We start from the raw sequence: 26,327 nt of genomic DNA on the forward strand, positions 1-26,327 counted from the left end.
ATCGGAAAAGGAGGTTCCTCCTTCCCAGCTGCCTCCCTCCTAGTCTATGGAGGCTTATGAAAAGCAAAGCAGCCTCACAGTAATGTTTACTCGCAAGTAGGCAGACATGCCTTGGCTGGTGGTCAGGCCAGGCAAAGGGGAATGTGAGGACACCAGAAGGGTCCCGATCCAATGGAGCTGGAGTGCACCAGAAGGCAGCCCCCCCCCCCAAAAAGAACGAAAAAGAGGCGTGAATGGTAAAGGGAAAGTTTTGTTTTGCACTTGCAAAGCCAGGAGGGTCTTTATTCTGATGTGCCTGAAATAGAAGAACTTCAAACTGGGAACTGGGGAGAGTTGGAAATCTCACTGATTCCTTTTGGGGGGGGGGGTTATTTCAGGTAGACTACAGAGTAAGCTCCATTGACCACTATGGGACGTACTTCTGAAAAGACATGCATAGAATTGGGCTCAAAGGCTGCAATTCTATCCACACTTTCCTGAGAGTAAGCCCCATTGACCACTATGGGACTTACCTCAGAGTAGACATGCATAGGATTGGGTTCACAGGCTGCAATCCTACCCACACTTTCCTGAGAGTAAGCCCCATTGACCACAATAGGACTTACTTCAGAGTAGATTCACTTGGTGGAACAGGACTGGCTCCCCCTTATTTAATTATTTTATTTTAATTTAATTATTTATAATTATTTATTTTAATTGCTTGATGATGTCACTTCTGGCCATGACATCACTTCCAATGGGTCCTGGACAGATTGCCATTCTAAAAAATGGGTCCCAGTGTTAAAAGTTTGAGAACTGCTGCAATAAGTTGTTAGTAAGTTGACATAGGGGTGTGTGTGTGTGAGACTCTACGAGTTTTCAAAATCACTAAAATCAGAATGTGGAGGAATAATACCATCATGTTAAATATCAATCAATGCATAATTTCATGCAGAATGCAATGAAACAATCCACATTGAAATATCTGTGTTCTAACAAAAGGTACAGCCAAAAAACCAGTGGGGGTGGGGTGATGGTACATCACCACGCCCACCTGGGGTGTTGCCCTGCCCACTGCATGGGGTGACACAAATCCTAGTGACACCACTGCAGCCAGTCATGCTTGCTCTCCAGGGACTTCACTTCCTGGAGAGCAACACATTGGCTGTTGGGGGAGGGGTGAAAGGAGACAGGACCAGCACAAGCCTCACACCTGCCCTTCCATCTTTTCCCATCCTCCCTGCTAATCTAATTTATTTTCCAGGGACCCTGGAGAGCAAAGAGGAAGGAAGCAGCAATGGAGTACTTTGTTGATGCACCACATAAAGATAGGTGCTGGTGGAGTCAGTTGGGCCCTGGGAATCTCATGGGCCTTCAGTCAGTGCCTGAACTGACTGGACACTTCCTATGCTTGCGGTGCCAACACTATCAATTTGTAGGAGCTCACAACTCTGTCCAACTTGCAGATATGACATAGCAAAAGAAAGCCTAGAGTTCAGCTCAAGTAATCACCACATTGAAGTTATAACTGGCATGCAAGCCCCCAGCACATGTACACAGGGAGACGTGGACACTCACGTCAAAGGCTTTTCCAAGCGGCTTCCTGATGACCCAACAATCTCACCCAGTGTGCAGAAAGTCTGACCCAGAAAATCCTAACGAAGGAATGAACACGATCATTATGAAATTGTACAATTACATGTACTTTGCTTTACAATGTCCAGGAGGTTGTCTCTGGAGACTGGAAGTGAGAAGTTTTGGATGGGATGGTAAAATTCTATCTGTGTCTGGAAGAATCCTTGTGGCCTCAATATGATCATTTCTCCATTTCAACCAAAACATGTGGCAGAATTTCCATCTGACATAAAATGTTAGATATTACTTTATGAGAGGAAGAGCAGGCCAATTTCCCTGAAATCAAAGTTGAGATGTAAGAGATTCCAGTGATCCACTAATACAATTGGTCAATGAGGTCTCATTTTTCAGCTAACCCATGTAGATACTTTTCTACAGATGTTACCAAAGCTGATTGGGATTAAACTCTGGGGAAGAGGCTTCCACATCACTCTGCTAACTTATGATCAGGGCCACTGTACATTCATGCCATACAAAAACAGGAGAAATGTTCTTATTTCCACATAGCAACAATAAGGTGAGTGGCAGAATGCAAAATAGGAACGGGAGTTTCTTTGGGAAGAACAACTAAAAGAGCATTGAAATAATTCATCCAGGACAAGCAGTCCATGTGCTTGCTGGACACTGGCAATTTGACTCCATTGGGCCACTGCTTCAGCGGCTGCACTGGCTACCCATTCATTTCCAGGCCCAATTCAAGGTGCTGGTTTTGACCTATAAAGACCTTTGTATCCTGACTTGGGGCCAGGATATCTGAAAGCCCGCCTTCTTCCATATAATCTGGCTCATCCTCTCCAGTCATCGGAGAGAGTTCTTTTATAGGTGCTGCCACCTATGGAGGTAGGAGGGGTGGCAGTAAGGAGTAGGGCCTTTTCCATTGTGGCACCTATGTAGGGGAAAACATGGAAGAGGCCCTCCCTCCCAGGAGACAGGGTGTGGTGCTAGCAGTGGTCCCTTCCTCAAGATCAGCCAGGAAACCAAGGGCTAACCTCAGGCTCTAATTAGCTGTGGGTACAAGCCATGATGTGTGGGTACAAGCCATGATGTGTTGGGTACAAGCCATGATGTGTATGCGCAGCCTCCTGATTTTGGAGGTGGGTTATGTCAGAATGCCAGATGCAGGGGAGGGCACCAGGATGAGGTCTCTTGTTATCTGGTGTGCTCCCTGGGGCATTTGGTGGGCCGCTGTGAGATCCAGGAAGCTGGACTAGATGGGCCTATGGCCTGATCCAGTGGGGCTGTTCTTATGTTCTTATGGGTGCTGCACAGCTGCAGCCACTAGAGGCAGCCAGGTCACTACAGGATAAAAGCAGCACCTGGAGAAGGGAGAGTTTGTGGGCAGTAGAAAGAGAAGAGCTTGGAGGTAGTGATCATGTGACTACCTGTGATCACAGTGGATGAGTGGACTAAACTGATTCACTGGCTGACAGACCAACGGACTAGCAGACTGACAAGGAACTGTGGACTGACTCACAGACTAGATAAGTGACTAACAAACTGGCCAATGGACTAACTGCCTGGCAAATTGTGGAACAGAGACAGCTGGAGACTAGTGTGTGGCTGCCATGTCCAAGAGCTGCTGCTTGGAGAACTGGGAGCCTGCAGCCTCACAGGCAAACTAACTACTAGTCAGCTTCCCACTGGTGCTGGGTTTCAGCAGTAGGTTTATATGCTGCTAGAGCTAGCTGGGTTTGAACCAGGGGGATTAATTAGCTTCAAGTAGGCATAAGTTCTCTACACCAAGTTTGGAAGAGGAATTTGGTAGAACAACCTACTCTATGGAATTCCCTTCCTCTAAATTTATGAACCGCTCCCTCCTTGGAGGTTTTTCAGCAGGGCCTAAAGACATTTCTTTTTACACTTGCCTTCTGAATTTCAGGATTTCAGTATGGGTATTTAAGGTTTTATGTTGATTAGTTTTATGGGCTGCATTGTTTTTATTGTTTGCTTCTGGCTTTTAATGAGTTTTTTAGGTTGTATACTGTTTTTAGGGAATTTTAATATGTAATTTTTATAATGTTTGCATTGACTTGTAAGCAGTTCTGAATGCTCGCTGGGGAGATAAAATGGGATATAAATTTGTAAATAAATAAATTAAATAAGAGAATGAACCAAACATGTGCTGGAAAAAGGCCAGTTGTTAGCAGTGTGTTAGCCCTGCAACCTCCTGATCTTAGAAATGGGCTATGTCAGAATGCCAGATGCAAGGGAGGGCACCAGGATGCAGGTCTCTTGTTATCTGGTGTGCTCCCTGGGGCATTTGGTTGGCCACGGTGAGAGACAGGAGAGAGACAGGAAGCTGGACTAGATGGGCCTATGGCTGTTCTTATGTTCTTAGTGTTTGACAACTGCAAATAATAAGACCTGGGCTTCAGTTTTAATACTTCCAGGAAGGTGTGCAAGTACAATGGGATTTACTTCCAAGTAAACATGCACAGGATTGCACTGTTAGCCAATAATGAAATCTGATCAGAAAAAAGAATTTCAAAAACAAGCATGTTGACCATGACACAATCAAATAGTAGAAAATGTGCACTTACATGTTTTGACAGGTCAGGGCTCTTGGAGTCCACGTCGTAACTGCAAAGAATGCAAAGAGAAGCAGAAATCACATCTTACATTTTCAATTCCGTAGCGTCTTGGCAGTTTCTCCCCTCACTCTGCAAAATTTGCAGTTAAAGGCCCGCATGGTAGCTGAGATGTTGAACAACATACAGTACGTGGAAAAGGAAAAGGATTCAAAGGAAGGAGAGCAAACCTGCTGCTTCTCTCCTGTGTCGGTTCCTGGGGTTTGCCTTTTGAAATCAAAGCTGAATGAACGACTGAAAGTGGGATGAGAACACAGGGAGCAAGAGCAATACTGCAATGTCAGCTTGAAAGGATGCTTCCTTTGGTCTACATGAAACTCCAAGTTCAAAGAGTAAAGAAATGATGAATTGGGACACATCTCCACTTTCCAGTTCCGCTCCTTCTCACTAGAGCCGAAACATATTCTATGGCGGGTATTAAACATTTGCTGAATCTGCCCATTTTGTCAGCCAATTTCAAAGCCACATTTGAGTTTGGAGCAGTATGTTTAAACTCAACTTTGAAATTATGTAGGCTTGGTGGTGTCTTTTGGTTGTTCTGACCATGGCAGGTTTCAAATATGAAATCTCATAGGTTGTGAATAGTCAAATACTATTTATCATTGCATGTTATCAATCAACACTGTCAAAGACTAAGTACAATTTTAAGTTATCTATCAAATGCTATACAATTTTTTTTAAATGGCACAATGTGTCAATTATCACATGCTATATGAAACACAATTGCCTGCCAGTCGTCAAATACTGTCAAAGAAGAACAGTGATTTTGAAACAGCCTCAGTAGCTTGCTCAATTATTATTAACTATTATGGGGACAAGAAGAGAAATACTCTGAAATGCACAGAGAAAATATTGGGTGTGTTTTTGGATGCACAGTGAATTCACAATGGGTGATGGAGAGGCTCAACACTGTCCTGTGTTAACTGAGCGCACATCCTGGAATACATCCCCCCACACACACACACACACAGATCCTTGGCAGAGTGAAGTTCCTGTGACAGTTGCAAAGAGTTTCCTGGACAGACATTGATAAAATCTGCTCCTTGAAGGTAGGAAGTTTGAAAGCCACTGTGATACACCACTGGATATCAGCTATCAGTTTTGTCAAATACTAAATTACATTGCATGTCAATTATCCAATACTGTCAAATATCAAAGGTCAGATATCCAATATTGACATTAAATGTCACTAATTACCAAAACCAGACATACATATTCATTCATTTGTTCCTTCATTCACTTAGAGGACACCTGGCGAACCCTCCATAGTGAGATTTGTAAAGGAGATTTTTGGAGGAGCAAATTTGTTTCAGTATCAGTTCACACACAAGCTTTTGCAAAGCCAAAGGCATTTGCAAAGGGATCACTGGGAGTCTCATGGTGCAACCAGTGTGGAATAGTCAATTTCAGGGCAGAATGATAATGAGAATCCCAGAAGAGAACAGACCATATGAGGCTTGATAAGGCAATGATGCTGAGATTAATTGGAATTATTGCTGCCCTTGAAGCTCCAAAGACAACAAACTTCGTTGAATTCCAATGCACTTGAGGCTCCTTTGCGAATCTCAACTAAGGCAATGGTCACACTTGCTTTTCACCATACAGTCTTGCTGAATAGCAGCCTGAATCATGCTGAAATAAGACAATTATTGGTATCTATATTCACACCTTCTCCTCAACCACTCCCAACCCCTAGAATTTCCAGGTCACTCACAGATCAAAACGCAAATTCTGCTTCTCCTCAAAAAAGTAATCAAGGATGAACTTGCGCACAAAATCAGGATTCAAGGTGTTGTCGATGACTTCGGTCCTACCAAACTGCAAAGAGAGGAAACACCAATGAGAAGGGGGAAGGAATCCAGCAAGGTTGTAATAAGCAGAAGTGATGATTTTTCCAGTTTTGTACTTCCATATGTTAGATACAAAGTCCAGTTCCTTCCAGTATGCAGGGCAAAAATCATGCCAAGTAACAGATGAGAGAGAGGAGGGTGGGAGAATGGGGGCAGTGGGAGTTTATATTTTGATGAACTTCACATTTGGGGTATTTTTTTCTTACACTTCCCACACCTGTAGTTGCTAAACATGCAATTCTCCTTCACAGCTTCACTTCTTAGACACATTTTCTACAACTTCAACACCTTCAGCCAAAAAAGTTAATGACACATTTGTATAGCACATTCTGCATGCACAAAGTGCTCCATGTGCATCGTTTTTGATGCTGTCCTGACAACAAATATGTAAGCTAAGTATCATTATTCCCACGTGGAACTGGGGAACTGATGCTGAGGGAGTGGCTTACCTGGTGAGAATTCCAGCAGGAGGTAAGATCTGATTCGCATGAATTCACAGCTCAGACTCTTAGGGCGCAATCCTATCCTGTGCTGGAGCAGGCAAGTCAAGAGGCTTGCACTGTATCCAGCGCGGGATAGGGGCCATAAGCGGCTCAGCCAGAGGCAAGGGGAACCATTTCCCCTGTTGGCCCCTATGGGTCTCCTCAGACTTGAGCCACCTCTTGAGGTGGCACAAGTCCGAGGAGACCACAGTGGCTTGAAGCCACTCTATTCTCCTCAGGAACGGGGGTTGGGATCCAGCATAACTGTAGGATCCAAGCCCTGCCTCCCACTCACCACCCGCCCACACCCAGATCCAAATAGACCCATTGGGGCTGCTGCGGCTCTCCCCAGGGTAAGGAAAATTTTTACCCCATGCCTTGGGCCAAGACTTAGCCAGCCCAAAACCTGTACTAGATACAATGCAGGTACACTGGCCTACCTGTTCCAGCGCCAGGTAGGATTGTACTGCCCTGTGTCAGAATTTGTAAGCACAGCAATCCAGGTTGTTAGACTTTCAATCACAAACCTGAAGCAGGCAGTCCACCAGCAACTGGATACATATGGAGGATACATTCAATCAGTAAGGGCTAACTAGGTGCTGAGCAGCCACTTGTAAACATAGTTAAGACACAATAATTCAACCTACTGAATAGGTACAGTTGGAGGGTACAGGAGTAGCTTGATCTTTCCAGAGACAGCAAGGGGTGTGTGGAACAAGAAAGTGTTGAGGAAGGCAAAAAAGGAGCAGTAAACACAGGAAAGGAGAGGATGAAAGATTTGACGAAGGGGTAGGAACCTTCTGTATTGAAAACTGCCAATTTTTTGTTTGCATCACAAGTATAGGAGCAAAAGCAGCTTCCTTTACACAAAGCTAGCCTAGAGAGCGAGATCATAAAGGCTCTGTGATTAAGCCCCTAGATGCATCAATTAAGCAGATGTTAATTACACATCATCAGTCCACAGGGGGTTACAGAATAGCTAGGTGGACTTGCAAAGCCTTCCTGTCTACCACCAATTAATATATTTAGGGGCTAAATTAATCCTATGACACAACCAGGGTGACTGTATGTGTGTATTACAAATGGGTGTTTCTGTTGGAGGCATTTCCAAAGTCAGGTTGAAGGGACTTCATGCTCGGAGAAAATCCAGCTCTGAGGGACTGGATATGCAATCGTTGTATGTTAAGTAAAGTGAAGGACACAAGCAGGACTCCTTACAAGGCAGAGACAAAGAACAAGATAGAGAAACAGGCCCCTTTCTCCCCTCTGGGTCCGCACTTTGAGTGCTGAGGTGCCAAGTGACGACCAGCCGTGCTTTCTTTGGAAGCTAAGAAAGTTGATCTGAACTGTCCATTGCTGAGTGCATGCCAAGACAGAGGCAGGGTATTTTACATTCATAAGTATTTGAATATCCTCCCTGATGAAGCAAAATCTGGAGTAGAGAGCAACACAATGGACCTCTCTAGGCTTCACCTCCTTGGCCGTACAATGGGGAGAATTGTCCTGTGCTGCTGAAACGCAACCTGAGACTATTCGGACAGCCAAACAGAGTACGAATTTTGAACATTCAAAGGCTGCTGGGAGGATTCGGACAACCAGAAGGCTCTAGTATCTGTTGAACACACTGCCTCAGAGTTCCTGGATTTTAGCTAGGCTTAAACTATAGGCAGTCCTGTGCAGCTTCTGACTTCACTACACAGTTAAAGCCAGCATTCCCACTTTTGCTGCATCCACCTACAAATATTTTTTGCCTGTTTTGCTTTTTAAAGAGCCACTCAAGTGGAAAAGTGGAGAAGGGCTCATTATTTCAAGGAAAAGCTCAAAAACATTTTTTAAAACCCTTAAGACAATTTCAGACTGCCTGGGCTGTCTGTGTGCACTGTTCTTTGTCATAACCAAAAAGGCTCTGAGCCACAGTTGCACAGCTCTTTACCTGCTCCAACAAAGGTACCTCTGGTAGCAGGAGGATGAAGAGAGTTTTGTCAGGCTGCTGACACAGTGTGCTAAATGAGTGCTGAAAAAGAAGCCTACCCAGCACTCAGCCTAGAGGCAAGAATTCCCCTTCCCCTGAAATCAAGGTGCTTCAGAGACAGGATTATTCACCCCAATGCTTGAATTTTGGGGGAAAATAACATTGTCAAAACAGTCTCTTCTTATCCCCTAGATTTATTGAAGATGAAATCTTTAAACAGTGTTTCCCTAGGGGCTGCTTAAATTCTGGGTCCAAGACCAGAAGGAGCTCCTTCAGGTCAGGAGAGGAACCCGGCATGCATAGTAAGTGGGAAGTATTCCGAGTACAGCACTCTCCTCCCCTTCATCATTATCTCTGGCAGACGCCTCACAGTGCTGACACTGTATGAGTCAGAAAGACATTTCAGTCCCATGTGGCATTCAAGCCTGAATCTGTACAGAGAGAACACTTACAAGTTTTACTGTGAACACTTCTGGCCAGTACAGTAATGCACACTGGCCTTAATGCTTTCATAGCAGAACTTGTAAGCCTTCTCTGTTCAGATTCAGGATTGAATGCCTACTCTTGCTCTTCCTGTCTTCCCCCCCCCCCCAACCTTCTAACTGGAGACTCACAAGAAGTAAAAGGTATGGCTGAGGCAGCTGACCAGTAGACTGTGTGCAAATGGACTGGAGATAGGATGTGCTGAATGCAACATGATAGGAAGGATGCCACTTGGCACCAAAATGTCCCTAGACGAAAAACATCCAGGCACTTAAATACTGTAAATCCCATTTCATCCTGATGACAACAAAAAGGCTGTTCACATTTTAATACAATCCTTATTTGCAAAGTGGACATGATACACATGGTACTTTCTTCGTATGGTACTCAAGAATTAGGGTGAATAAAATGCAAGATAATTAATAGATAATTAATGCATGGAGGATTCTGCACTTGGCCAGGAGAAGATTGCAATGCACTTCTTGATTTTCTAGTTTATTTCCAAAGCTCCCTTTCTGTAACGCAAGATGCAAAACGTAGGCAAAATATTCCTAACTTGAAAAGGAGGCGTCTTCACGCAGAAAGCTGATATAGGCTAGGCAAGTGAACTTAAATCTGATTAAAGGTGAAAGTAAAACAGAAACTCTGATTTTCAGAAATGTGGATTGTGAGATCTATGGCCTGTGTTTTGGCCTACATAGACATGGGTCTATGGCCTATGGCCAAGCAAGAGTTTACTTTGCTTAATGAAACAAGAGACTTGTGTTTCTGAATTCCAGTTCCATCAACCTCCAATGTCAGGTGCAGCAGCTAATATGAGGCTTCTAGATGTTTGTGAGAGAACATTTGAATCAGCTGCAGCAAAAACAAGGATTCTGATTGCATCTTTAAGAATTCTCTAATGCCACCTAAATGGCAGAATCAATGGTTGAAGTGAAATTTGAAGCAGGGCTTTTCGGTTCACAGGCTTAGCTATACTGTACCTGCTTTCACTTATCCATAGTACATTACACAAAAGAATGAGCCATTCTTATTCTATCCATTAATAAGTGGTAACACTATGTATAGGTAGTTACATAAATCTTGGCTGGACCAAGATCTTGGGTGGACCTAGGTTTTCACACATACCAAGACAAAACGATTTGGTTTTTTGAAAATAATTTTTTTTTAAATGCTGCATGCTGGAAAGTTCTTCCTACTGACCCTTAATAAAAAGTTCATGACAAGCAAAGTGACAGCTATTGAGTATATCTCTGATACACAGGTCTGCAAAATACACTTCTTTAAGTTGCCAAGAATATTTGAATGCATTTAGGATTTTGGGGTGTACTGGATCCAAAAACGGCATCAGTTTTGCCTGACTGGTTCTAGTTTTGGGGGGCACAGCATAGCCACCTTATATGCCAATTCAAAAGGCTTCCTCTTGAGAAAGCCATGGTATCAGCTTCCTCATGAGGAAGCTGCTTGAATCAACATATAAGGTGGCTATGCTATACCCCAAAACTAGAGCCAATCAAGCAAAACCGATGCCATTTTTGGATTCAGCACCCCAAATATACCTAAGAATAGGTCTAACTTTTACAACAACTTTTATGTGAGTGGGGCTGTGCCATAGATACAATGAAAGGTTGCCATTTTCCTCCGTCTTCTTCACTATTATGCTTAGCATCAATGAATCCATGTTTGTTTATTCAAAATATTTACACTTTGTTGATTGAAGAAGGAGCTAAACACAATATTTAATTGAAAGTAATTTCCATTTAGCTGCTGTGTTGCTTTCCATGCAGAGTTGCTGAACTGAACTTCATTAACTGAGTCACTCTCAGTATGCATCTGTTATGTCAACGGGAAAACATGGAAAGTTCTTGTCTAGTGCTCAAAATAATAATGTGGAATCATTCTGGCAATTACCCCAAAGTATAATCTTGTCACAGGCTGAGCATCTGCTCTTGCAGGGAAAGCAGAGACTTCAAGGTGCTTTCTAGACAGAAGTACCATAGTTTGAGTGCTGCACTACTGGGCAGGCAACATGGCCTGTATCTAACCATTACTTTCAACCTGCCTCACTGCCCAATTACATTTTAGCACTTACAATGCCTCTGGTAAATCCAACTGGTTCCATCTAACAGGCTAGGAGTTCACTTGCCTATCACTGACTGGCTGTGTGATCTTGGGCCAGAGCTCTGCTCCATCACCTGTCAGAGAGTATTTGTGAGGTAGTGAGAGAGTTTCCTACTAAAGAGCAGGGATAGGTGTTGATTTCAGCTTCCCAACCCAACCTGACAACAGCAGATCAGAGCCAGAAAAAACCAAAGCTTGCCAAGAATGTCCAAAGAGAGAGGCTTGCAATGACTCACTTGGGATCTACAGACCTCCCCTGGGCTGCGGTGTTTTAAGAAGGGAATTAGCCCAATTGGGAGGGATTGCAATCATAAGAACATAAGAACAGCCCCACTGGATCAGGCCATAGGCCCATCTAGTCCAGCTTCCTGTATCTCACAGCGGTCCACCAAATGCCCCAGGGACCACACCAGATAACAAGAGACCTCATTCTGGCGCCCTCCCTTGCATCTGGCATTCTGACATAGCCCATTTCTAAAATCAGGAGGTTGTAAATGCACATCATGGCTTGTAACCCGTAATGGATTTTTCCTCCAGAAACTTGTCCAATCCCCTTTTAAAGGCGTCCAGGCCAGACGCCATCACCACATCCTGTGGCAAGGAGTTCCACAGACCGACCACACGCTGAGTAAAGAAATATTTTCTTTTGTCTGTTCCAACTCTCCCAACACTCAATTTTAGCGGATGTCCCCTGGTTCTGGTGTTATGTGAGAGTGTAAAGAGCATCTCTCTATCCATATACACACTTACCAATTATATACACACCTGGGAGTAAGTCCCATTGTACTCAATGGGAATCCTTTAGAGTCAAACACACACAGGCTACTTGGAGTTCCAGGGTGATGACAATATTGCTTGGGGCTCTGAGTATTCTACATCGTTAGAAGTCTGGTGAAAAATCCATAGTCCAGAAAACTCTGTGGGCTAACAACCCTTAAACTTGCTTCAGTATCCAATTTATTTATATTTTCAAGGGGTCAGTCAGAACTGAGCCATGGTGGTTTCGTGGTTCTGGTGTTGACCTGGAAGATCCAGGTTCAAATCCCCACTCAGCCATGAAGCCTTCTGGGTTACCTTGGACCAGTCACTATCTCTCAACTTCACCTACCTCACAGGGTTGTTGTGAGAATGAAAGACAGGAACAGAGTACACCACCCTGAATTCTTTGGCGGAAGGGTTGTATATAAATCTGAGAAATAAAATAGCATCAATAATTCAGAAGCATTGGAAGATAATGTTTGAGACTTGCTTTGGCCTCAGTTATCCCACCCTTCTGCCCTCTGCCCAACGGAACAGTTGGTGCCTGCAAAATTCTATTCTTCTCCCCAGCTACTCCCCCCCCCCGCCCACTGGTGCAGCCACGCCAAAAAGGTGCACACTGTATCCAGCGATGGGATGGATCAAGAGACTTCTGAGAGGAAAGGGGATTGAAATCTCCTTACCCCTTTGTAAGCCCCCACTCTGCAATGGGACCTGTGTCAGTTCTTTAGCTCTGGCACAGGTCCAAGGAGAGAAGGAGGGTGGGGAAGCTGCCAAATGGGACAATAGGATCCAGAATACACCATTGCCGCCAGATCTACCTGCTCCTGCAGCTACTCCCATTCCTCCCCACTGCTGCCTTACCTGCTTCAGCAGGTGCAACGAAGCCTGACAACGTACAGGGAGCACTTCTGCCTCTTGCGGCAGTGCTCCCAAAATGGCCATCAATGAAGTGCTCCATGGCAGCCATTTTGCAACAGTGAACCTCCATTCCGCTGTTGCAAAGCACTACAGCCAACAGCCCAGTCTGGCATAGGATTGGGCTGTCAGACAAGCCATTCCCTCTCATCCCCAGCTGCAGTGTAATAAAAATACTGACACCTTACACCACCAATTTGCCACTTCAGTGGGAAATTCCCACTTCCCTTGACACACTTCTTTCCTGCTTCTTCATTGCTAGTTTTGCAGACACCAACTAATCAGTTGGGCGGAGGGGTGGGATAATTGAGGCCAAAGCAAGTCTCAAACATTATCTTCCAATATAAAGCAGTGCTTTAGGGAGCTAAACCTGTGATGTGGTAATATTAATAACCACTTCATTCTAATAATCTATGTCCAGTGTACAGTAATACTGAAAGTTATAAAACATTCCGGCCCGCAGCCGATGAACTGCAGATGGGGGCTGCATTTAATAACTAAAGTTAAATTGATTCTGAGCTTAAAGTAGTTCTAAGCCAAAGGGTCTCTAAGCCTCAAAGGCAACGTAAAAAGTACTCAGTCCTCAGCTTAAGGAAACCAAGCAAAGTAAACAAAGAGCCAACAACTTCATCCAGAGAGACAGTATGTACTTTATGATTCAAGAGTTATAAGAGTGAGTCTATAACAGGGACAAGATTACCCTGCTAGGAGCTGTTGCCTGTTTTTCAACTAATCTGCCAGTGCCCAGTTTATGCACACAGCAGAATCACCCACTGGGGTAGGCTATCCCATCTAACACCACCACTCCTCGAATGCAGAAAACTAGCATGTCAAGGAAAGCGATTGAGCCTAGTCTTCTCCCAAGCATGCTATTTTTATAGGCATAGGCCAGTGGTTCTCAAACTCTCTTGAAGAGCTTGAGAGTCACTAAGTTCTTGCGTGGGGGGGGAGGCAGCAGGGGTGGGGGGAAGGCAGCGGCGCGATCCCCAGGAGCGCACCGCTCAGGGGGGCTGCAGAGGCTTGGGTACACTTATCCAAACCCCTGCAGCCTCCCGGGGGTGTGGGGAGCCCGGCGCGACCTGCAGCAGGGCTCCCCGCAGCAGTGAAAGTAAATGCGGAGCGATCGCACCTCTCCTCCACTAAAGCGGAAGTGGAGCGCAATCGCTCTGCATTTACTTTCACTGCTGCAGTCTGAGGGATCGAACCGCTGCCTCCTCCCTGCCTCCAGGCTGCCCCCGCCCCTTAAGGGGGCAGAGGCCAGGGCCCACAGGCTGGGGCGTCGCGACGCCCCAGTTTGAAAAGCCCTGGCATAGGCATATAAAAAAAAGTCCCATTTGAACAGAAAGCCCTAACTCCGCAGCCTGGTTGGGACAGTGTAAGCCAAGCATCACCACTTGATTCTGGTGCATGCATGAACAGGGGCAGATTTAACACAAAACAAGTAAGTCTAAGAAAAAAATTTTAAACTGCACAGTGCACACAGGCTACCAAATTCAATTTTTCTTAATGAAGAACATAGAATTTTTTGTTTGTGTATGCAGACCCTCAAAACGAACACCTTCTGATACAGGGCAGTGCTTCAAAAAGAGCTAGCTTAAAACCTCCTGGTTCCTGATATGGCACCCCCAATGCTACCCCCTTACTTGGTGATGTGCCAGCCTGTTCTTCCCACTCTCTGGATTAGATAAAGAAGAGAGAGAGAGAGAGAGAGAGAGAGAGAGAGAAGACGTGTGGAGGTGAAGAGTGTGTGGGCTAGAGTAGGGGTGTCAAACATAAGGACTATGAGCCAGCCCCTGGAAGCCATTTCTCTGGCACCTGTTATAACTGGGCTTTCCCAGCATAATAATTGGGCTCTGTATATCCTGAAATTATGAACAGGATTTGCACATTTTCTCTTCTGTCATTTGCAGCTAATAAATTTCTATGTGAGAACAAAGTGCTTATTTCTGGCCGTCTTCTGCTTGATGGTGTCACTTCTAGCCCTTGGCATGAATGCTATTTGGCCCACTGTATGAAATGAATTTGACACCCCTGAGTTAGAGCATCAAGAAGAGGAGAAACAGTGGAGGCAAATGAGCAGATAGGGGTGAGCACCCCTCACTAGCCTGCTGTCTTGAGGTGACCAATGCAGTAGGCCTCAAGGACAAACCGGTCCTAGTTTAATGGGATCTATATCTATGATGAGGGGCAACTATACTTGTATATACTATACATCACTTAATTCTGATCATTTATGTCCAGTGCACAATAACAACACTGAAAGCCCTAAAGTACTCTGAAGCCCAACAAATAAACAATGAAGTGAGTCAACGGATACTCAGAGCACATCTTTTTAGCACCATGGAAAGGGCAGAGCCAGGTAAAAATGGAAGCTTACTTTGACCAGCAAAAAACACAGACTGTGTGACTGTTTCCAGCACTACTTGTTCCCTGGATTGCCCACTTCTTCCTAACCTACATGCTCGAGCAGCAAGAGAGCTCGTTTATAATACTCAGGAGATACAGCATGTTGTAGTTGGCGCTTCGTGACAGGACTGTGTTTGCACAGCAGATGATGGCAGAGAGAAGAATCAGCAGGATGAGCAAGCAAGGAAAGTGACAAGCCTGACTTTTGTACCCCAAACAAACACCTGCTGACGCATTTCGCCCTGGTCTAAAATGGCAGTGTTTCACTGCAATTGTGGAATTTGCCACTATCTCTTGCAGCTTCAGGGAGAAAGAAATACTTCCATTAAGAAATGCTGTGGTATATTGGTTCATTTTGTAATTTCTTATAAAAAATAATTAATTACAACTGAGGTTCTCTAGCAGCTTTTCATTCTTCCCCTTAAAATGTCACCTATATGAATAATTAGTTTTTATACAGTGTTTCCCCTGCCCCCCAAGTATTAGCAGATTTTCCATTACCTTAGCAGTCCTTACAACAGGGCTGCAAGGTAGGTCAGGTTTTATTCACCTGCTGTTGCAGATTGGTGTGGGGAATGGGAAGCTAAGACTTGAGAGAGCTGGTGACTTGCCTCTGCCCATTCAGAGAATTGGTGGCTGCAGTGAGATTTGAACTGAGGATTTTCTCTCTTCACAACTCTGTTAACCACTACAGGAGCTCTCAATCAGGCCCCCTTTTGCTCTCCTAAGCAACAGCCTGTGATATTGCCAAAGGGATTACCCAGCTCATGACACTGACTAGGGTGACAAAATGCTCTGTGAAGAGTTGCTGGGTAGTTTATTGTGCTCCTCTGGGAACTCTGATGGCCCAATCTTATCCGTGAGATGTGTCAGTGTAGCTCCAGCAACTGTTACATGGCTGTCTGTTGGATAACTTGCAATGGCACAACAGCCCTGCTGGGAGGGGACAGTTAGCAACCCCACTTATATATATTTTTTTTCAGATGGCGTTTTATTCCTGATATCATTCAACAAAAAACTTAACTGGCTCACCCTTGTTGTCTCCTTGTTAGCAGATAAGGATCCTTTCTTCCCATCCTAGTAGTTCTTTGCTTCAGTTTCAGGACGGGACACCGCAGGGGGAAGGGCCTCTCTGTTTCCAGGGCCTGCAGCACTCTGTGACTCCTTGAGCTCCAATGGGGGGGGGCACTGCTCTGTGGTCATGAGTTCCCTTTCCCCTGCTGCCATAGGCCAATGAGGCAAACAGTGAGAGGGGGACAGAAAGGGCAATATACTGACAGCCACATTGGCAGGTGCCAGTGATGAAGCAAAAGGCATAGCGAGTGTATGGGTGGGTGTGGTCAGAAGGGTGGGCTGCTGCAGGAGGTGCCCTGTGCTACATGCCAGCCCAATTACTGGCCCATGCAGTACTCCCTCTGATAGGTACACATGCTATGGTGCCCAAGCAAGGTGTGCCAGTTTGTAGTGATGCAAGGTATTGAATGCCAGGTGAGGTTTTTGTTGTTTGCCTTCCACTGTGGAGTTGCTGGTTTGAATTCTAGACCTGCCTCCCCCTTTTCCTTTGTCCCTGCTATGGGTTTTTCTGGCTAGACGTGTAAAAGGTGAGTGCCTTACCAGTTACAGCATGTCCCTTGGCTAGGACTGAATCCCATCTTGCCTGGCTCTCAGTCTGCATCTTTGTACAGTGAGCTGCCTTTGCCTGTGTGCTGTTAAGCCTGCTCTTGTGACTTGTTCCACTCCCTCCTCTGGTGAAAAGGTTCCTTCTGGGTGATGAATGCCCCTGCGAGGACTTGAACACTCCCCCTGGAGAGGCTTGTACATTTATTGCTTGTGGCTGCCCTCTTCCAAAGGAGCTATCTTTCTGCCCTTCCTCTGCTGCAATCAAGAGACATTCCAAGTGTGTTTGGGGGGAGTGGGATAAGGGGATTTAAACCCTGGGTGCAGGGGCACTTGGCAGGTCTTTGTTGATCCACTGAAGCTCCTGTAGGAGGTGGAGGTGGCGTAGCATCCTTGTGTCACGTCATGTTTGTGTGCGTGAGTCCCTCATTGTCAGCAGAGGTGCCTGTTACTGTGCTGCTAATTAGAGGCAGGTTGGCCTCATTCCAGCGCTGGCTGCTCATTGATCCTGCACCTTCCTTGTGATCCATTTGCTCTGGCAGTGCTTCACTGGCAGTGGGGCTGGGTGGATGCAGTGGTCAGCCCCTTGGATATCACACCAGTGATGAACAGACATAACACTGATGACACATGGACACTGAGCCGACATTGTGCTATAGTCAGGATGCTGCTCCATGGATGATAAGCTTTGTCAGGGTTCCTATGGATGCTGCTACTGTTGCTGACAGGTGCTGTGCCAGAATTACTGGGAAGACCAGGCTAGTGCGGCGCTGCCTAGATAAACTTAGATACAACAGGTATCAAGCTGGCATCAAAACAGGATTGGGCCATCAGACTCTGAATAGTGAGTATTACAAAGAGTTAATCGGAGCTCACCATTTTACTACAGTATGCAGCCCAATTTTCTCTACATATTGCAAGACAAAATTCTTGCTCCAAATTATTACAGAGGGAGTAGAGTTATTGCTTGGAAATCTAAGAATTCCCTGGATGTTAAGATAAATAAATAAATAAATAAGCAAGCTTGGCTGTCGAGTAGCGAGATATTTAGCCCAGATTTGCAGAGTTAGCGTAGCAAAATGAGAGATGCACTCTGACAGCATTCACAAAACACAAATAGCCTCCAGGCTCTTTCTCACATTGCCAGGGGAGAAAAGAGACATTTGAATAATCCCTCCTCTTTTAATCAAAGAAGTTGCTGAAGAACTGGCAAGCTGTGGTTCACTTCCATAACAAATACATTAATGGAGTACCTACAATAAAAGCAGAAACTAGAACCCTGCCCTCTGACTCAGCAGGCCTACAGCTAAACTGTTTCAGCTTCCTGCTAACTGATGCAGCTTGCAACCTAACCCTAGGTGAATTTACAGCCAAATAACTGATGGTTTTCCCCACTCTACCCATAGTAAGAAAAGAAAGAGTGAAAGGAATTGCTTCTGTGAAACAAATAACAATCAATGCTGCAGCAATTGAACAGCCAAACCAGTTTTTCCAGATTTGAGACTTTCTCCTTACTGTACCAAAGGAGGGCTATGACTATGGGCTATGACTATTGGGCTATGACCAATATGACTGCCCTTAAGAGCAGTGTGGACAAGCCTTTACTGTATCAGCACCACTCATTGATTACGATCAGATCCTGCTACACATTAAAATTCTATTTGCCCTGAGTTTACTGTATGCTGGTAGCAGACACAGCACCATGTGTGTGCTGCCAGGCTAGAAATATTTTCCTGTGGCACTTGCACACTCAGAGGGTTGTGCAAAGCCCTAAGGTGCAATCCTAACAAGGAGTTAGGCCAGCGCAAGTCCTTTGCGCGGGCCCAGGAGGGTCGTAAACATGCTGTCAAGCATGTTTGCGCCGCCTCATGTGTTGGCTGGGCTGGTGCAGGGACACGCGCTGGCCCACAGAGGCTGCATTCAGCCTCCGCACCAACACAGAGAGGGAAGGCTGCGTTGGCCAAGCTCAGTGGACGCAGGGTTCTGGGGAGGGCGGGAGAGAGGCATTCCGGGGCAGGAAGCAGGAGGCAGGGCTTGGACCCAGCAGTTATGCTGGATCCCAACCCTGTTCCCCAAGCAGCGTGGAGAGGCTCAAAGCCGTTCCGTTCTCCTCGAACTTGTGCCATCTCCTGAGGTGGCAAGGTCCAAGGAGACCCACTGGGGCTGTGGTGGCTTACGCAGGGTAAGGGGAAATATTTCCCCTTCCCTCCAGCTGAGCCAGTTCTGACCCCAATCTTGCATTGGACACAGTGCAGGTCTCCTGGACTGCCTGTTCCAGCGCAAGATAGGATTGCACTGCACGTGACATAGGCTGCAATCCTATACACACTTTAATGAGAGTAAGCCCCACTGAACACAATGGGATTCACTTCTGAGTATACAGTACATTCATAGAATTGGGCTGATAGTGAGTGAAATCTCTTCCAATTGTAACTGATTGCTGCTAGCTGTTTTTAATATGTGGGTGTATATGATATTACTTTTATATTTTATATGTACAGTACATATTGTTAAATAACCTGTTGTAAGCCACTTTGGGTGCCCTTCAGGAAGACAGCAAGATAAAAATCAAATCTATGCCTGCATTTTGAAGATTCAGATAACAAGACAACCTTTACTCTCCCAATAGGCCAAACTCTCCCAGGTACAACTTGATGCATGAACTCAATCATCTTGAACAATACTATGCTCATGTGGCAGACTTAAATTCCATGCCCCTGCATGTTGCCATGCTAATTTATACAGTGCATGATCCACATTGGGTGAACTGTGCATGAGTACAATTCCATAAACTATTAAGATGTTGCCATTTTGAATTTGCCATACAGTTGCTGCATACCCAAAGAGCAAATAAAATTGTCTATGGTGGCAGTTTAGAAGACTTATCTAGGGCACAAGCCTAACCAGGTCTACTCAGAAGTAAGTCCTATTTTGTTCAATGGGGCTTACTCTCAGGAAAGTGTGGTTAGGATTGCAGCCTTTCTAAAAGTTAAGAACTGAGAACTTGTATCATGTTAATTGAAACTGAAAAATAGTGTTAGACTTAAAAGAAACTACCATTAGATGGCAGCATTCTGATCTCAACTGAGATTTAGGTATAATACCACCAGGACCAGGAAACACAAAACATCAGTGGTTCTCACACTTTTTACAAGGAGACCCACTTTTTTAGAATGACATTCTGTTGGGACCCACCAAAAGTGGTGTCATTAACTTGGAAGTGATATCTTGACCAGAAGTGACATCATCAAGCAGGAAAATTTTTAACACTCCATACGACAAAATCAAATCAAAATCAAAGTAAGTAAACTAAACATTTACAATAATTATAAGTTTAAACATTTATTTAAAACAAATAACCCACCTAACCCTCTCAAGCAGCTGCTGATCTGTTTAAAAAAATTCCCCAAACATCCCAAAGACTGAAATCTATCTACGCTTCCCTGGGAGAAAGCCCTCTTGACTATCATTGTTAAAAGCATATACATTTTAGCCTGTTAGAAGTTCACATCAGTAACATTTCCCAAAATGCAGTCACATGCAATGGTAGAATCATGTTTAATATATGGAAAATAAAATACATATTTAATTGAATGGGAACCCACCTGAAATTGGCTTGCGACCCACCTAGTGGGTGCCGACCCATAGTATGAGAAACACTGCAATACATGATACATCATAACATAAATTCTTGATAGTAATACTATAATAAAGATATAAATAAAGTTTTTTTTCCAAAGCTCCATGTTCTAATCTAACTGATAAAGTCAGAAGGATTTAAGTGTTGTACTATTTTGATAAGAGACAACAAAACTCTTTTTAAAATCTGTCCCAGGCCTATTCAACAATGCCACGTGTTATGCATGTTCAACCACTAATGTTATCATGAGTTTGGAAATACTAGGCTCAGTTTTCCTTAACTACATGTAGGGGCACATCCCAAGTACAAATAAATAACAGCGCAATCCTATGCCTGTCTACTTAGAAGTAAGTTCCATTAGAGTCAATGGGACTTACTCCCAGGTAAGTGGGGATAGGATTGGGCTGTAAATCAATAGATTTATTTAATTCTATAAATAAATAAATAAACCCCTGCTAACTGGGTAAGAGGCACTTTTTAAGTGGGTGCTCATCTTTTATTTAGTGGGGGGAGAGTAACTGGCCCTCCTTGCCCAGCACTGTCTTTTCTAGTGGCTGTCTGCTGGTGTTCTTTTGCATCCTTTTAGATTGTGAGCCCTTTTGGGACAGGGAGTCATTCGTTGTTTGTTTGATTTTCTCTGTAAACCGCTTTATGAACTTCCCGTTGAAAAGCGGTATATAAATACTGTTGTTAATAATAATACATAGATGATAAATAAAACATAGATTTTTCTTTTTCCTCTAGGGAAAGCTAGTGTTTGATGACTGATAAATTGATGAATGGAATTTTGGAAAATTTGAGTGGGCATTTACTGAATTCAATTCAAATTGGTTCATGCTTTCTCACTGCCAAACAGCTGGGCAGTGCAATCCTAACTTATACTGGAATATGGAGGCCGCAGGCCCACCCTGTTTCCAGCACAAGTTTGGGGCTGAAAGCGGCTCAGTTCGAGGCAAGGGGAATCGCTTCCCCTTACCCTAGGTAAAGCAGCAGCAGCACCAATGGGGCTACTCAGTTCTGCGCCACCTCTGAGTAGCCCAGAGCTGCACTAAGCTGCCCAGGAAAGGGATCAGGATCCAGCATAACTATAAGATCCTGGCCCAACACCCTGCTTTCCTTCACCCACCCATAGGCCCGCATGATGCCCGCACTGCCACCACCTTGGAACGCCTCCTCCCCACCCGTCACCAGATCTCTGCGCTGGACAAGTTTGGCCAGTGCGGACTTGCCACATTCCACTGCCGTGGAGGTTGGATCTGGCCTCTGCGGACCAATGCACCTCCATGTGTCAGCCCAGCCAACCTCAGAGGAGGCACAAACATGCTTTATGGCACGTTTGTGACCCTCCTCGGCCGGCTCAAGCAATTTACGCTGGCCTAGAGCAATCTCAGGATTGTGCTGTAAGAAACACGGAACACCTCCTGGGACCAGAAGGGGGAAAAGACATGCCTGGCACCTACATCTTCCTTTCCCCACTCCACAAGTCATCAGTGCTGTAACAACCAAGTGCTGAATATCTATTTGGCAGTACATGCGTAGCACAGGAACTGGATATGGGGTCCTCCAACATTTGAATGGATGGAAGAGTAGGCATGAAATGGATGAATGGAATGACAGGCTGTTCTTCCATTTCCAGTACTGCCTCATAAATGCTCGCAAATAAGCCAAGCAGTGGTAAACACTATCTATGAACCAGTTCTTTCAAGATCTCTGTACAAACCTTCCTGCACACATCACTGGTTCAATACATATGGAAACCTGTCCTGCCATGTGGCCACCTATCTTCTACCTAGGCAGTGGCCCACTGAGAGGGGAGACATTAATCTTAAGGAAGAAGCAATCACCACATTCCTCTGAAAACACCACCAAAAGGTCTGACAGCTCAGTTGGCAAATGCTAAGAGTATGCCCTGCATCCATTTTTGTTGCCCAACAAAAGCGGTTTCTGCTTTATTGTAAACAAATGAGGATTTCCCCAGTATTGCTAAACCAGACTGACAGTATGGCGCTCCACACCATAAATCAAAAGAGTTTTAGGCACAGCGGCTTTTGTTACTTTTTATATGCACGCAGCCTTCTGTCAGTGTATGTCCATGAGTTATGATTATATTGATGCCTGCCCTAAGGCTACTATGTCATGGATCAGAAAGCTAATGTTAGGGGTCTTTATAACCTGAACCATATAGTCCTGAGTACACCACATGTAGACATAGTGTTCTATGTGTGCTTTGTCCTTTGTTCACATCTCGAATTTTGTGCATCCCTTGATGTGTATAGTATTCATTTAGGACTATGAGGCTAAAAGGTAACTGAAGAGGTATGAATGCCTTAACTTAGGATTCATTTGTGTGTGGTTTTTTTTTTGCCAGATTGTAAAACATTAGAGCACACTACACACACACACACACACACACACACACACACACACACACACACACACACACACACAACCTTCTAGAGACATGGCAGTATGTTTGGGAGGGGAGATAGCAGACAGCTTGGTGCAACCCTTTTCCTTCCTCTTTTCACACCCCTGGCTAACTCTTAGCCTCATGCACATGGGCAAACATACATGCAACACAAATGAACCATTACCTACAATATGAAGTCCATATGAACTTCCTTATATGCATCTCACCTTCCCTTTCTTGCCCAGAACCATAATCTACAACCTACATGTATGCTCATACCCTAGGAGGAGAGGGACAGATGGATTCATATATGGGAAGTGTGGATGGCAATTAATAGTTGAAGTTTTGCACTAAATGTAGCTCCAAGTGCCAGCTAGGAGAGCACTCCTTTGAGCCCAATGTCTGTTCCCACCCATAAACACAATCAGGAGAATGGAATATGCCCCATGTTTTCCTGGATACAAGCCACTGCACTAAATTTCATGTCATCTCTGCCAAAGGGCTTTACTTCATGCAGTCCTCAGTCTTAAGGTTAGAGGAGAAAAAAGGACAATACTGTATACAAAATACATCACGTTCAGCTTTCTGCAGTATCCTTGATGTTACACTATCCAGGTCCCAAAGGGTCTGAAAATTGGACATTTCCCAGCATGATCTATACTTGCAAGCAATACCTCAGGCATGTCAATACATCAGTAAAAGAGGCTGTAAACTGTATTACTATTCATCTCATGAAGAAGAAAAAAAGAAAAACATTCAGAAGGTGTGGCCTGAGTCCACATGGAGGTCAGGGAAGTGGGCTATATTGAAGACTAGGTGAAGTCCACGTCAAATTAAAACAAAAAACAAACAAAAAAAAACACTTTTTGTGTCAAGAGGCCCAGGATTCTGTTTCCTAGCCAGTGATTTTCATCCTTTTTCATCTCAGGGCACACTGATAAGGTACTAAACTTGTCAAGGCACACCATGAATTTTTGGACAATTGGCAAGGCACACCATGCTGCTGGTGGGGAGCTCACATCCCTAATGACCCTTCCCCAAATTCCCACAGCACACCTGCAGAACATTCATGGCACATCAGTGTGCCACTGCACAGTGGCTGAAAATGGCTGCATTAAGCAAAGTAATTTTAAAATAAAAATAATTTGTAAAGTTTCTCTTCTTGTTTTGCTTAATTTCATTAGCAAAGTTTTCCTATAGTGCATAATTTATTTTGCTTCAGTCATGGAGAGTGGCCTGGAACTATGTGGGGCACTGCAGTTTTGCCCCTTTAAGCACTGGAAATCTTATTCTGCAACTTCTCTGGGTAAGAAATTGCTGTTATTTAATGAGCTATTTTGTAGCCAGTGCCATAATAATAATAATAATAATAATAATAATAATAATAATAATAATAATAATAATAATAATAATAATAATACAGGTATTTATATACCGCCTTTCTTGTTCTTTATTCAAGACTTTATTCAAGGCAGTTTACATAGGCAGGCTTATTTAAAACCCCATAGGAATTTTTACAATTGAAAGAAGGCTCTATCTTTCAAGAGCCACAACAATTCAGATGTTTCGTTCTGATCTGGCCTCCATCCTGGCCTCCATCCTCCCATGCTCAGAGCAGATGGAATAGCTCGGCTTCAGCTTGTCAGCTGCTTCAAGGTCGCATGGTGCTGGTGGCCTCAAACTGGCGACCTTGTGGATGTTATCTTCAGGCAAATGGAGGCTCTACCCTCTAGACCAGACCTCCTGCTCCATCTCCTGTTTTTGTTTGTTTGTTACCGCATTTGTGCAAAATTGTACAGAACTTGACTTTTCATTGAGCACTTGAAGGGGGTCTGCAGAGGAGTAGGCCACAGAGTGGGAGAAAGGGTTCGATCTTTCTCGCCCCTGTGCCCCTTCTTGCTTTTAAAATTGGATCTCCCACTGCCTCTTTGTAAGTGACTTTGTTCTCTACTTAAACATATTTAAGTATACTTACTCAAACATATCCTCCCTTAACATCTAAGTTAACCCTCACTTCCATTCCTCCCTTATCACACCCCCATCTTCACCCAGTAGCAAACGAAATGGAGATTTGATCAGCTCAAATACCATCATTCTTCTAAGGCCACCCTTTTATTATCCTCAAAACCTAAAATAAATGCAAGTTACGTACCTCCCTCCATTGTTTGCTCTCTATGCCCTGCGTATACAGCACACACACTGCAAAGAAAAAAAATTACAGGTCAGGTCTGCCAGTATCGTATGGAAGAACACTTAGAAGATGTCACTGCACAGTTGTGTCTCTAGACACTTTATTTCATTTTTCACATTTATATACCTCCCTTCCTCTGAGGAGCTCAGGGTGGTGTACATAGTTCCTTCCCCCGTTCTGGCCTCACAACAACACTGTGAGGTAGGTTAGGTTGAGATATGTGGATCATTTGTAGGAACACAGACTAAGGAAGTTCTTTGAAGCTTCCACCTGCTCGGGATGGGACAACGTCAAGATTCTGAAAACTGGAAAACCAGAATTCTGCCCAAAGTCCAATTGAAATGGTGAAAGATTTTTGTCCTGTACCCATCCAAAACTTTTTGGCTGCTTTATAGAGAGGCCTAGCCAGAAATAGCTTCTACATACTACGGCAGCAAGTGCAAAGTCAGTCTAGTCTCTCATGACTTAACAAAGAAACTACAGAAATCAAAACATGAGATCTGAAGGGTGACTGTTTAAATTAGTCCATAAAGATCCCTTCATTAGTGTATTTGGCTTCCTTTCAAATGCTCCCCATTATGAAAGCACAGACAAGATGTAAAGAAGATTAATGAGATTTTAATGAAGAGCTGCTGCCAGGGCACTGGCAGATCGGCAGAGAATTGATGCTGCTCCACTCAGATATCCTCAGATGCTGCTGTTTCTTCATCTTCATCTGTGTAAAGATTTAAGGATATCCTCCACACTGATCAGGGTATCTCAGAGGAAATAACATTCTCTACAATATCACCCCAGAGGGAAGCAATGCCGACGCAATTATTCAAACCAAATAAATGAGGGTACTGAGACATTTGCACCTGCATATGAAGAAACCTGTGCTCCTGACTCTGGGTATGGTCAGTCATGCCTTGGTAACCTCAAGAGTGGACTACTGTAAAGTCTAGGGCAAGGGGCGACCCTCTGGAAACTACAGTTGGTACAGAATACTACTGTAGTGTTTTGTAAATTATATTACACAGGTTGGGCATTTGCTTCGGCATGGGGGAGGCGGGATATAAATAAATAAATAAATAAATAAATAAATAAATAAATAAATAAATAAATAAATAAATACTTGGGTTCAATGTAACGTGCTGGTTCTTACATTTCAATCCCAATTCAGCCTGCGAAATTGAAGAACCACCTACTCCCATATGTACCCCTAGGGTACTTTACCCTGAGACCTGCTCTATATTGCTTCACCAACATAAGCTGGTGGATGGCTATGGTTCTTCTA

General features: G+C 44.3%; 1 protein-coding gene across 1 annotated transcript in view; it reads right to left on the reverse strand.

Moving 5' to 3' along the window:
* LOC136647808 (copine-5) overlaps positions 1–26,327 on the reverse strand; it is a 140,591-nt gene that overhangs the window by 75,902 nt on the left and 38,362 nt on the right. Inside the window, exons 3-6 of the mRNA XM_066623593.1 lie at positions 25,013–25,059; positions 5,917–6,020; positions 4,155–4,194; positions 1,558–1,634 (exon numbers count right to left, since the gene is read on the reverse strand). Coding sequence (XP_066479690.1) covers positions 1,558–1,634; positions 4,155–4,194; positions 5,917–6,020; positions 25,013–25,059 — 268 coding nt within the window. The remainder of the gene's footprint in view (positions 1–1,557; positions 1,635–4,154; positions 4,195–5,916; positions 6,021–25,012; positions 25,060–26,327) is intronic.

The sequence above is a fragment of the Tiliqua scincoides genome, chromosome 4, assembly GCF_035046505.1.
Source record: "Tiliqua scincoides isolate rTilSci1 chromosome 4, rTilSci1.hap2, whole genome shotgun sequence".
In the NCBI taxonomy this organism is placed as follows: domain Eukaryota; kingdom Metazoa; phylum Chordata; class Lepidosauria; order Squamata; family Scincidae; genus Tiliqua; species Tiliqua scincoides.